This window comes from Cololabis saira, chromosome 14, assembly GCF_033807715.1.
Source record: "Cololabis saira isolate AMF1-May2022 chromosome 14, fColSai1.1, whole genome shotgun sequence".
Taxonomy (NCBI): Eukaryota; Metazoa; Chordata; class Actinopteri; order Beloniformes; family Belonidae; genus Cololabis; species Cololabis saira.
In genome coordinates, this window is record NC_084600.1 from 7,192,414 (window position 1) to 7,206,448 (window position 14,035).

At 42.5% G+C, this 14,035-nt stretch overlaps 1 protein-coding gene across 1 annotated transcript in view; it reads right to left on the reverse strand.

Moving 5' to 3' along the window:
* Window positions 1–14,035, reverse strand: part of LOC133459517 (actin-binding LIM protein 3-like) — a 69,152-nt gene that overhangs the window by 32,659 nt on the left and 22,458 nt on the right. The window contains exons 3-7 of the mRNA XM_061739535.1: window positions 10,743–10,926; window positions 9,831–9,943; window positions 8,919–9,045; window positions 6,434–6,527; window positions 5,908–5,995 (exon numbers count right to left, since the gene is read on the reverse strand). Coding sequence (XP_061595519.1) covers window positions 5,908–5,995; window positions 6,434–6,527; window positions 8,919–9,045; window positions 9,831–9,943; window positions 10,743–10,926 — 606 coding nt within the window. The remainder of the gene's footprint in view (window positions 1–5,907; window positions 5,996–6,433; window positions 6,528–8,918; window positions 9,046–9,830; window positions 9,944–10,742; window positions 10,927–14,035) is intronic.

The following is a 14,035-nucleotide window of genomic DNA, read 5'->3' on the forward strand; positions in this document are numbered from 1 at the left end:
ATAAAGCAGTTTTCTAATTTTCTGGAAACAAGGTGTTTTTATTTTCTTAGAAATGGGTTTTTGCATATATGAACTTATCCTGCGTAAACTGCTGGCTTCTGGCAGGGAACCATTACAGCCTGTAATGCTGTTAGTGCTGTTCCTTTTGATGAGTTTCCAAGAGCAGACAATAAACTCTTTGACTGGTTAAACTACTCCCTTAAGAAATTCCGTTTAAATAATGAGGGCATCCTTTTTGAAGTGCAAAACCCATCACGAATGAAACAGGACGCATTGAACACAGAGAGTGAAAACTCAGACATGTGTATAATTCAATAAATAGTGGTGCACACAGTTAAGCATGTTCACCGATTTGGAAAATGTGCGCTTTATCGTGATTGCAAACACCTTTTCTGTCCTTTTTTGCTGAAATGAACTGAAATCTATGAGAGGGAGAGGGAGAATAGGAAAAAGGAGGCTGTCTGAGAAGATAAAGGAATAAAAATGAAGTTGCAAAGAAATGAAGAAAAGAAAGGCAGAGGATGACCTTCAGAGCAGGAGAGGAAATGAATGAAGACTATTAGATTCATAACAGTAAACCACCAATGTCAGGATGTTATATGGATGTGGATCTGATGGGGACAGCGGCATTAATGCATCCGCCCGAATAGACACACACACACACACACACACACACACACACACACACACACACACACACACACACACGCACACACACACAGAAGAGTTTGTATCGCTTCTTCGGACCTTGGGCGATGTTGGCTGGAATGGACTCTGTTAGGCAATCATGACTCTAATATTCAACCAGCATCAACACCATAAATTTGACCTGCACCCTCACTCACACACACACACACACACACACACACACACACACACACACACACACACACACACACACACACACACACACACACACAGCAAGAAGGCCCACTCTCCCACAATCCCACACACCAAATCAATAGTGTGGACAGAAAGCCTGCGCGGTGATTCAGTGATTCAGTGCTCCCCCGTCCCTCCCACGCTGCTCAGCTCTGATGCTGCACATGTGTGGCCTTCAGTTCCTCTTTCTCCTGGATGAGGAGAATCTACATTTTCTACCTAAAATTTGTGAAACATTTCTTTCTGAGGCATGACCTGATTCTGTCCGCACGTTGTTTTCTTCCCCCGGCATGCGGATGCGTTGTTGAGGAATGAAGCCTCAGCTGCGTCTTATCTTTATGCAAAATAAGACTAATCAATGGAACAAAGCGGCCCTTTGATTATGAACAGTGATATTCAAAAACACAGGTTGAAAGCAGCCAGGGTAAATCTAAGGAGGCAATATTGACATATTTGCTCATGTCATTTGAGACTGTAAATGTACTGTATGAAGTAGGAGATATTTAAATAGCCATGAGGCTTCTTTTGCTGAATAATGCTGCCACGAGAAGCAGCATGCATGCTAGGCAAATGTAGCCATTCAAATATGTACCTTTCTGTTTGTCTGCTGCACTGCAGTAGGTAAGGAAAGAGAAAATAAGTCAAACCCAGTTCAGGAGTTTCAACAAGGATGTTTCTTTCAGATAAAAATATGTCTGATTCTGCCAACATAACGAACACTCTTTGGCACCAGCGATCAGTCAGGTGGAAACAAAAATACAACATGGCCCACAGAGGTCATCTTCCCCTTATGAAGCCAAACTGTACGATTCATTTAAGCATCAGCTGAATTATTCTCATGATGTTAGGTGGATAAATGTATAAAGAATTAATAAGCTGTAACAGTGTGTACAGTTGAAACCTGAAGTTTACATATACTGTGCAAAAAGAACCATAACATTTTTGTCACACTGTCTGAAGTTAAATCAGACTAAACCTCTCCTGTTTCAGGTCAGTCAGGATTACCAACATTTTCATTTCGCTGAATGCCACAATAATGAGAGAGAGAATTTTTTAGAGAATTTTATACAATGTAAATATATATTTTTTTAAATATTTAAACTCTGTCTTTAAGACTTTTTAATTATTATTGTTTGTACCTCTATTAACACATCGGGTAATTTTATTTATCATCCTATGCATTGTATTTATTTTTTAGAATGTCTTTAATTGCATAAATCATTTCTTAGTTGTTTTGAGTCTGGTGGTTGGTGAGTTATATATCAAACAAGGGCTAAACGCCTTATATGATAGTCTGATGAAGTTGAACTTGTTTCCACTTCATGAAGCCGCCTCAACTAACCCGCTTCCCCGCTTTGTGAAACAGAAAACTCAAATTTTCCCTGAGTTCAGGTTCAACACACTGAGTTTCTACATAAGCAGCTATCTGAAATGGACCAGGACAATATCTCGATGGACATACACTCTGACAAACAGTCAAAGGCAAAACAGACACATATGTAGACAATCAAGAAAGATGGATGACCAACGTGGGAAGTCAAACATGAACCCACGCAGAAGATGAAATGATTTTCAATATAAAACAGGAGCACAAGAGAACCAACACCAACAATGTAACAAAAAGGAGGACATAAACTCATTGATTATTGCTTCAACAGAAACTTTATCCTGAAAGCTCGTCAGTCCTTCACTCCAGTGGATCATGTTATGTTTATGTAATAATTGTAATAACTCGGGGGTTTATGTTCTGGGTCTCTGGAAAGCGCCTAGACAACTTCTGTTGTAATAGACGCTATATAAATAAAATTGAATTGAATAAGGTCTTGTAGCCAGCAACCAATAGTGCTAACTGTTAAACCATTGATCTAATGGTTAAACGTGGCGTGACAGCTGTCTTGTAAGTGACTGATATTTTCAATCATTAATATTTTCTATTAGAGCCCTTTAGTTGTGGCTCTATGTTCTCAGCTCTGATTGGCTGTCTGATTTAGCTTGTGAGGAACCAGAGCGGCCTCCCCACGTACAAGGGGACAAGGCAAAACTGGACCTGGGTGATGAGGCGTAAAAAAAACCTCGCAGAGCGTAGAATGCCAAAAAATAACGCTTTTTATTCCATGTGAAAAAACACATACAGGCGGAGGGAAAAATCAGTAATCTAATCTTCCTCCATTTCCGCAGACCCCTCTTCTGGTATACAGCTGCTGTTTATAAACCCAGGCAGGGTGGAGAGGTTGATTGCACACAGGTGTGCCACAATCAGCAGAACCAGGCACACCTGCGTGCTGCTCCCCTGCAGACCACGCCCAATCCTCCACTCTGCCACACACATTAAAAAAAAAGTCCGGTGATGGTGAGAAGGGGAGGGGTTGCTCACTTTCTCACATAGCTGCTGTTATAATCTTTATTCAAACAATAACGTGTGAAACTCAGGTGATGACCAGATAAGCACTTTTCAGATGGCAGCAGCTAACATCAGTTCGTATGTAGGGAAGAGTCAAATATGAAGTGAGCAAAATATTCAAATACATTAAAAACAAAAGAAGACAGTTAACGGCATTATTTCAATTATTTTTGGCATTACATAAATGGCTTTGGATGTTAGGTGAAACGTGCCCCATGCTACATTCACACTGTCGATTCTTATCACATATTCAAATACCAGATATTTTTTTTAATTAAAATTATAAGGATTGAGCATTGTATCTACCGTTACCAGTATGGATCAAATCCTAACAATACAAATCTCTGCCTGGAGGGAACACACTTTCTTTTCACCAGTGAACTTCATAATGCACTTAAAAATGTCCTTTACACATTATCAAGACATGCAACAACAAGAGTGTCTTCAGTCAAACCTTTCTTCAGATTCACTAGAAGACGTCTGGAACTATCTGCAAAGACTCTTTACGGCTGTTATGCTGACAGACTGACTTCCTATTGCAGAGATAGATCTTTTCCCTTGGGGGTTTAATGAGAGATTATTAACTTGAATTAAACTGAATAGAAATATATTTAAAAAATTAGCTATTTTCCATCCATCTATCAATTTTAAGAGTGGTTGTTTGTGGAAGAGTTATTAATCTCTGCCTCACAGACACACAAGTGCAAGTACACATAAACAAGGCTTCTGATTCCAAACACGTATGGTGAGATTGATCGCAAGGCTACGTGTGCGTGTGCTGTGAGTGTAGGTGTTAGTGGGCATGTGTGTGTGTGTGCGTGTGCGTGTGCGTGTGCGTGTGCGTGTGTGTGTGTGTGTGTGTGTGTGTGTGTGTGTGTGTGTGTGTGTGTGTGTGTGTGTGTGTGTGTGTGTGTGTGTCCTAATTGAGTGTGTCTCAAGAGGGTGATTGCTCAGCCCTCCTACATGTCTGAAGTCATCAAAAGGAGTGAATGTAACCTTGGGGCAGATCACCGGAGCTCAACGCACACACCCAAACACACCCAAACACACCCAAACACACCCAAACACACACCTATTCACAAGCACACCTGCACATGCACCTGCAATCAGACGCACGTGTCTTCAACAAGATACACAGAAAAAAGAAAAGGCTATTTAGAGACGTAGATTAAAAGACGTACAGCTTTGGTCGCCGGCTTCAGGTACAATATGCAAATACTTGGCTTGGCTGTTGTCTTGGGCGAGAGAGCAGGGGAATGTCAATGAGCCACATGGGGAGGTATAGGACTGTGTGGCGACTCTGACGCTGCGTCCGCCACGTTACGGTACAGTAGTTCCATATTTAACTTGGACTGCATAAAGCCAAATATTAGACATTTTACATTTTATTTTTTAATGCTCTTTCTGAACATGTTTATCTTAAAGCTGCACAAAGGAGGTTTTCGCGTAATAATTTCACTTTCAATTTCCTTTGAAGGAATATTTGATGACTTTTAGGAAGTGTTATCGAGCTCTGGCAGTCTCCCGCCTCTGATATGTGCAGAAACTGCCCGAAATAACTCTGGACCTCCGTCCTGGTTGTTACTTGTGACAATAGCATATCACTTTACACCACTTTTTCACGCACGGAGGAGGATGAAATAATCTCACAAAGTTTAGTGGGCGTCATGGCAGATGCTGCAAAGAGACTCAAAACCAGTGAAATAAGCATGACTGAACAAGAGACCAAACAAAGGTAAATCCTGGACGGTGTGGTCAAAGCCAGTCATCCTCTCCTCCTGCTGGACACAAACACTCTATGTTTACCCAAACGCTCCATGTAAACATCAGCAATAGTTATCACTTACAAAGAAGTATTGACATAAGCTGCTCACGACTGAATTTGTGGGAAATTAGCTTTAAGAAGTGAAAAAAAATATACAAATGCATTTTCATCGTCCATGCAATCTGGAGGAATTTCAAGTGTCCTCATATCACTCCATCCATGTGTATACAGTACATTCTACTTATCAGCCTAATTTAAATTGCTGTTATCTAATTCATTAAACAGAAGCTCCTGCATGATTCATTTTGAATTTCTGCCGCAGTTGGGCTCATTCCGATAAATCTTTCGGCGACAGCGCGGAATACTGTGCCCAGCTGCAGAGGTGGAGGAGGGAAGGTAATTGACTTCAGCCTGAGTGTTGTGTGTGCACTTGTGTCTCTACCATTCAGTCTGATACAAGTGTTGCATGTGAGATCAATAGCCTTTTCAATGGCCCTTTGTTGAGAGCAGCCTCTTATCTGGTCACATATCTTCCTGCCTCGTCATCTCTTCGCCACACTCACGTGCACCCACACTTCCACACAGGCAGAACTAGAGGCCATCTGGATCTTCACAGGGGAAAAAAATCATTTCGAAAGATGCTTCAAGTCTATTTTTATGCCTGTTAACTACAATGCGGCAGTGCATTTGTATTTCCTCGAGAATAGTTCAAATGAACTATTTTAGTACCAATTCAGGACCACTTGGCTGTTTCATCTATAAATAATGAAAAACTATTTATTGGGATACCACGGATTATTGCAACAGTACGTAACCTTGAAAACACTCTTCAGCAGGCCTGTGTGGTTTTCCTCCTTACCTGTAAGGTACATCTCCTCTCCTTCCAAGAACATCATGTGACAGCGGGCACACCTGGCACAGCTGGGGTGGTAGCGCTTTCCTCCAGCCTGCAGGACATGGAAGGGAAGGAAAGGAAAGGAAAGGAAAGGAAAGGAAAGGAAAGGAAAGGAAAGGAGAGGAAAGGAAAGGAAAGGAAGGGAAAGGAATTAGGCACTGAGAACCACAGGCAGTTGACAAAAATGAACAGAGATGAAGAAACATAAAAAAACAATGCAGGTGACAGATGAGGGAAGGCGCGATCAAAAGCCAAGAGCGTTGCTTTGTTGAATTTCTGAAGCCGTTTCATCACCAGACAACATTTCAGTCATTTGAAGAGAAACGACTTCACCTTCGTGCAGCTTTTTATAGAAGCATCTCTGACACATGCTCGCACAGACACACATGGTCAGTAACTTTGCACATCCACACTGTTGTTTCCATTTATGTGAAGCACATAGACATATTTACGCAGCATTATGTACACGTACAGGAATAAATGCTCTCACCTCGAGGACTCTGCCACTGATGTACCTGTTACAGCTGTCACACTTGATCCCAAACTGGGTGTGGTAGTCAGCCTCGCAGTAGGGTATCCCATCTCTGCATGGAACATGAAGAAGCTAGTTAACTCCAGCTCCCGGCTTTGTGCCAACGCTCTGCTGTTACTTCTCCTGTCTAAGGATGGACATTCACATTTCAAAGTGGCTTTTCAGATCAGAAAATGTTAAAGGGGACCTATTATGAAAAACAGGTTTTCTCTTGCCTTAACATATATAAAGTGGTCTCCCCTCAGTCTGACAACTCAGAGAAGGAGGAAAGCAACCAGATTCTGCAGTGTCTGTACAGCCGCCCGGATGATCGTCCAGTGTGATGTGGATCTACGAGCCAATAAGATTCTGCTCCTGTTGTGACGTCACAACAGGAGCGATGGGTGAATCCACGCCCACAACTAACCCTGCGTTCACACTGAAAGCGTCAAAAATCTCCTGACTCCAGCATCTCGCTGTTTGGAGCGTTCACACTGAAAGCGGCATGTACTGTCGACGGCTGCAGTGGGCGGGGCTAAAGCTGCAGTGGGCGGGGCTAACGCTACGGTGGGCGGGGCTAAAGCTGCTGCAGAACTGGAGGGAACAGTGGGAACAGCTTACACATATAGCTGCACATCTTCAGTTTCCTATTTCACCATGGATCACACTTTGGGAAGCCTTCTTTATATTTCAGCGTTATTTCCGCGTAGATAAGAGTGAGTTTGATGCTCCTTTACAAGTTTGGTCCTGGATCGACATCAACTGCCAGAGCCCTTGCTCCCGGTGAACCATAAATCCGCCTAGGCTGATTTATGGTTCCGCGTCACACCAACGCAGAACTGACGGCGTAGGGTACGCGGCGACGCACACCCCACCGCGACCCTACGCCGTCGGCTACGCCGTCGATTTAACGCGGAACCATAATTCAGGCGAAGCTGCAGTCTCTGCGCTGATCACAGACACACCGGGTCGGAGCGGATTTGGTCATGATGTTTAACCTGTGTTTTGTGATTAATAAGCACGGGTTTTCATTATTTTTCATTGGATCAATGTAGCAAATAAAATCGTTGGGACCATCCAGCTCCTCACCCATCAGATACGTGTTTCACATGAGCAGTTCAGGTAAAAACGGCAGTCAAATCAGCAAAAATGTCATTTTGCTGGATGAAATATATGAATTCCTGATAAAATAAGTGTGTTAGTGACAGCTCTGCTCATGTACGCATATGACTGAGTGTACGTTTGTGTCTACATGAAAGTACAATCTGCATTGAGGCATCGGGAATCCCGGTCTGTGATTGGACGCTGCCTCGGCATCGCCGCTGCTCATTTGCATAAAGTTCAGATTTTTCAACTACAAATTGACGCGCCGCCTCCGCCGCCTCCGCCGGTCCCGCCGCCTCCGCCGCTCCCGCCGCTCCCACCGCTTCTCGACGCCCGTTTTCATAGACAATGAATGGCAGCCGGACGCCTATGACGCCCGTGACGCTTTCAGTGTGAACCATGGATCTATTATAAAACTGGATGGGAAATTGAAAATGGCCGCCCATTCATTTCAATGCATTTTGCTCACTCAGCGCATACGCTGAAAAGGTTCCTGACTTCCGGGTTTACTTCCGCGTTATGCGGCCCATAGAGCATGCGCAGTTGAGTCACCTCCCATGATGCTCTGGGGCCTCCCATCATGCCCCGGGGCAATGACGCGAATATTAATATAATATGTATTAATATAATATATTAATTAATGTATATTATTACATGTATAGTATTACATATATTATTAATGTATTAATATAATATAATTACATAATATATATTAATATAATACATCCATGAATGCACGGACACGGCTGTGACGTCAGCCGTGACGTCACGCCCAGAAAGAGACTTTTCTTTGACTTTTCTGGCCGTTATAAAACATTTTTGACAGATATAAAGTCCATGACTTAAAAATATAGAATACAAAGATTAGTAATTGCCGGGGATTACAGCTGGAGGTTCCTGTGAACAGTTTTAGAGGCTTCTCTTTTACTATTGCGGTCTATGGGAAAAAAGCTTTCTGGGCCCCATGGGATTTTTTGTTGCAGTACCGCGGCTGGACACTGGAAAAAATTGGCGCGCCTTCTGACTGCCAGACCCGGGGGCTGGTGTGAACGCAGGGTTACTCCGCCGGCCGGAGCTTCCGCCATTTTTTCGTAGCGGTGTATCGTGTCATTCAGGCAGCCAATCAGCAAAGAGCCTCATTATCATAGCCCCGCCCACTCAGAATGACATGGTTGAGAGGCTGAATTTCTAATTTATTTAGCAAAAACAATCAAAAGCTTGTTTTTAAGACATTCAAGGCCTGTTTAAAATAGGTATTAGATGCCATAATAGGTCCCCTTTAACTTCTTGGGGGGAAAAAGGATCATATTTGCCATTTGACAACAGCTGAATTGTGCACTAGGACGACCAAGCCACCTACTTGCTGATGTATTCGCCAGTGAGCGCACGGCCGCATGTTCGGCATTTAAAACAACTGACGTGCCACTGTCTCTCCAGAGCCAGCAGAGACTGACCCTGTCTGATCTCCTCGCCGCAGCCCGCGCAGTCTGAAGGAGAGGAGAGGCAGCAATAAGACGCGCAGGAACATTTTGCAGAGAGCTTTTATGCATTTATCAACTCCCGTCTCTGCCCTTGCGTCTCTGGCCTGCCAATCTTTCCTCATGTCTCTTCTGTGTGTCTCATGAAAGTCATGCTGTCCGTGCCAGATGGCGCTACCAGAGCCAAGCCAGCGTAGCGTAAGGGAACAGTCGCACATAAAGATCCAAATCAAATCAGTAGGCAAGATAAAACAGAATACCATGTAGCCGTCATTTACTGTAATACATGTCTTCACTTTTATTATTCACCAATCAAGTTTATTTACAGTCAAAGCTTCATAGATTTAATCTGCTTTAAAGATCTACATCTCTGTTCAAAATATATGGATGAAGTCAAATGGTTTATCATTCCAAAGAACCCAGGCGATCAATTTGACCTTGTGCAGAATACTCTGTCCATCCAACATGCAGAGTTTTTTGTTTGAGGAAAAAAAGTGTTAAAATGATATTCTGTATTTGTGTTATTTATTTGTGCTCAAAAATGGAAACCAAACTTTGTTTAATTGATTGATGATAATGATCAGGGTACAAAGAGGCTGTTCAACGGAGTTTAGAGCGTTGTCTCAAAATAGTCACCTCGTTTAATCTTCTGTGTTTGGATAAGTCCTCGCTTGTTGTTGTGTGTAATCCTTCGTGTCAGCTGTGCAAAATTTACAATATGCTACGTGCCTGCAGAAGCACGCCTGCATGCATATCTGCAGGGATGTTAGTGTGTGAGGGTGTTTGTTCCTTACAGCTTGGTCCGTGGACCTTAACGGGCTTGTCAGTGTTGAAAGAGTGTGAGCACTGCTGACACACACACTTTTTTCCGCAGAAGGTCACTCTGTCTCCGATTGGAAATGGGCTCCTGAGAACACGCACATGAAAGATGAAATTAAATATAATAAACTGCAGAGAGGGTAGTATAGAAATTCTCACTTCAGCCAAATATCAAAATACAATCACTTCTAATTCCTTCCCCAGGTAATTAGAAACAAATGAGTATTTCTGTAGTTTGACATTAATAAGAAGCTCTATTTTATATTATTTGTACATTAAACATTAAGAGATAAATGTCTTTTCCTCTTGAATAATTTAACAAACACATGATACAAATACATAGTATCACAGGTTATTGTAGCCATGATTTGATATGAGCATCAAGCTGAGACTGTGATAGGACAGATGGGCAGGGATCTGCAGTTTATCAATGAACACCTGAGGAAAATCATTGAAATGTTAGAAAAAACATTTGTGAAGGAAAGAATGGAAGGGATCCTCTTTCCATTTTACAATTAAATGATTGGGAAATCCATTCTCATAAAAAATGTTAGTGCCTCGAGGGCAAAGGTGGAAGGCTCAGCTGCAAATCTGGGATCTCTTATCTGTCTGAGGGCACGGCATCAATAATCAATGATCATCAACAGCTGGGAACCACATGGAAAAGGGAAAAACAGAGCTACATCACAAAAGAGTTTAGTTTTGTGATAAGATACAAACTTAATGGAACTTTCGGCATCTATGAATTATATTATCATATTTTTTAAGGATATGACAGCAGCCCTGCCTCTCGCCTAATGTGCTGGGATCGGCTCCAGCAGGGAGAACAGGATAAAACAGGTGTAGAAAACAGATGGATGGATGGAGTATGACAGCTTTGCCCTTACCTGCAGACACTGCAGACAAAACAGTGCGGGTGGTATGCCCTCCCCAGGGCAGACACCACCTCTCCAGTGATGTACTGGTCACAGCTGTCACACTGGGTCCCGTGCAGCCGCTGGTAGTCCTCGGTGCAGATGTACTCGCCCGAGTGGTGGAAGAAGCCCGCGTGGACCAAGTCACAGCCACACACTGAACAATCAAAGAGAAGGTCTTTATTTGGCTCACCTAGATCTGAAATAATTGTGCCACGTGTTGACATCGTTGTTGCTTCGGATAAACAGTCATGACTGTAAAAATCATGAGTTACAGCAACTATTGTAACAATTACCTACATGGTTAGTAAGTGTGTTATATCACATGCTGCTACTGTGAGTAGGAAGTTGTAGCTGTAAGCCTTGTTTGAAACAAATACTCATCTTAATCCACTTCTCCAGGGGTTTCCCCTCTGGTTGGAGGGTAGGTACGCTGCAGCAACCGGTTACCATCTAGGTTTCATGAGGGAGTATTTGCTCTGTTTGTGGGGGTGGAGTTTTTAAGTCCAATCTGTTCTCAGCGCTGACCTCTCAGGGGTCACGGCCATAATCTGGATTTTAAACTACTCAGTCTCATATTGCACAGCGTTATGGTTGCCGGTTCATCTGAAGATGTACAGCTACGGCAAAATATTTAACCACTTCAGATGGTTAAATGCCGCCTCCGTCGTATTATCTTTAGGAGACGACTGATTAGTCCCTCGACCCGAACATTAGTTATTCTGCAACAAGAACAGGTCCTGTTGCAGAGCAGAGTTATTATCGTTCACGAAAACGAACGAAATAACGAAAACGAAAATTGAAAAAACAATTTCGTTAACTGAACTAAATAAAAACGAAAATTAAAAGACAAAAACGATAACTAACTGAAACTATATTGCGTGTTTAGAAAACTAACTAAAACGAACTGAAATTATAGATATAATTTCCTCTGTTTTCGTCCCTGTCAATATAAGCCTCTTGGTATGATCAATTTATTCCGCTCTGGCCGTTTATCTCCAACTGGCAGCTACGGCACCTGAACGCCTCACGGTCCGTGACGTCAAAACTAAAACTAATAAAAACTAAACTAAAACAAAGCATTTTTGAAAATATAAAAACTAATAAAAACTAGCAAACCCACACTAAAAATGAATTAAAACTGAATTGAAGGATAAAAAGTTAAAACGAAATAAAACTAAACTAAAATGAAAAATTCTAAACTATTTTAACCCTGTTGATAATATATGGCCACGAGATAACGTGGCCACGAGATAATTAATGCGTGGCCACGAGTTATTAATGTGTGGCCACGCATTATGTATCTCGTGCCCACGCATTATTTTACTCGTGGATGGCATTATAACCTACTGTCTGGACTTCGTGGATGCAACTTCCTTGGTGGGATGGTTATTCATCATTAATAACAGTAATTATAGTCTATTTATATTAAAGAGCAAGAGTATTGTCATGGCGAGTGTAGTAATAACATGTGACATTTGAAAAAAATAAAATAATGCGTGGCCACGCATTAATAACTCGTGGCCACGCATTAATTATCTCGTGGCCACGAGATATTAATGCGTGGCCACGCATTATTTTATTTTTTCCAAATGTCACCAGAGGGGCTCCGTAGGCACCCACAAAACCCGCAGGAATTTAAATCCTTCTCCCTACCTGTAAAGTTATGTTTGAAAAAAGCACTGAGCAAACGGTAAATATGGAAATGGCTCACTTCACTTCACCTGCGGGGCTTATAACATTTCTATTTCTATATTATGGTAGTGATAACTGCTAATTTGAGTTCGTACAAACTAGATAATCTTATATGCATTAATGGACGCACTGCTCTGTAGCAGACCGTCAAAGGAAAAAGCGTGCACACCTTGTTTACTATACGTCCTCCTGACAGCATGATGTATGACTTTTATTAAGCAAATGCAAAGTCATTCAGCCAGATGATTGTTTCAGGTCCACTTGTGCTAAAGTGAGGTGGCTGCTCCCCTGCAGGTTGGTTAGGCACTTTTAAAAAGAGCTGAACCATGATTTGCTCTTGCTGGACGGAGTTCGACCCCTCCATCAGCTGTGTTTCCGTGCATTTAAAGCCCTAATGTGCTATTTAAAAGGCTATTTATTGATAAAAATCACGTAATGATAAATAGCTCATGATGCATGTCTCAAAAATAAATAAAGTCCAAGGGCCGTTTCAGCGACAGTTCAGCTTCACACAAGCCAGCGTACCATGTATGTGGCACTGCAACGTATCGTAATCAGTGGAGTAGAGCGCAGAGTCAATGACGCTAGAGGCTGCATTTTAGAGAGTGGCACGATAATACAACCTGAATGAAAGTGTAGGTTGGACATCTAAAAGGCAGCCAACGGATCAAGATATCTGACAGGGAATTGAGTGTCTGCTCTGTAATTACGCTAATGGCTCTAAACTCAGAGTGAATGGATCTGAGCTGATCAGAGCCAGAGCGTTAAGAGGCTCCGACAGTAAGAGAGAAAGACAGATAGTGTCAAGTAAAGCTGAAGGAGATGCACAGAGGTTAAAACAACTGTACTCCCTTTCAAATATTCCCTTTTACAAGCTGAAAGCCCCAAACATGACTCAGTTAATTTCCATTAAACAGAAAAGCTTTGACAGGCTTTAATAAAACAGTAGAATAACATCGCGATTTTACGGCATAGCTGTTCCGTGCACATTTTGCAAGCAGGATGCCTTCAGTTATGTGATGTCATCAATGAGTAACAACCCAGTGAGCACGTTCATGTGGCTGCCGTCTAGATTAAAGGTGGGCTGCTTAGATCCAGAGTGGGCTTGGGCTTTAAAAGGGCAACCGACGTGGATCCCTGATGCTTTCACTCTTAAAGGGGACCTATTATGAAAAACAGGTTTTCTCTTGCTTTAACATATATAAAGTGGTCTCCTCTCACCCTGACAACTCAGAGAAGGAAGAATGCAACTGAATTCTGCAGGGTTTGTTCTCCCCGCCCGGAGGATTCTTCCAGTGTCATGTGACTTCTACGAGCCAATAAGATTTGTGCATTTTCGTTACGTAAGCAAAATGCAAACCACGCCTCGGTCTCCTCCGCTGCTGAAACCACGCCCACAACTAACTCCGCTGCTGAAACCACGCCCACAACTAACTCCACCAGAGTCAGACGGAGCGTCCGCCATTGTTCAGAAGCGGTGGCTGCTGAACAGCGAGGGACAGTAGAAATTAGGTTTTGCATAAACATTTACCCTCTGTGAGAAAATGAGCAACCCCTCCCCTTCTCACCAT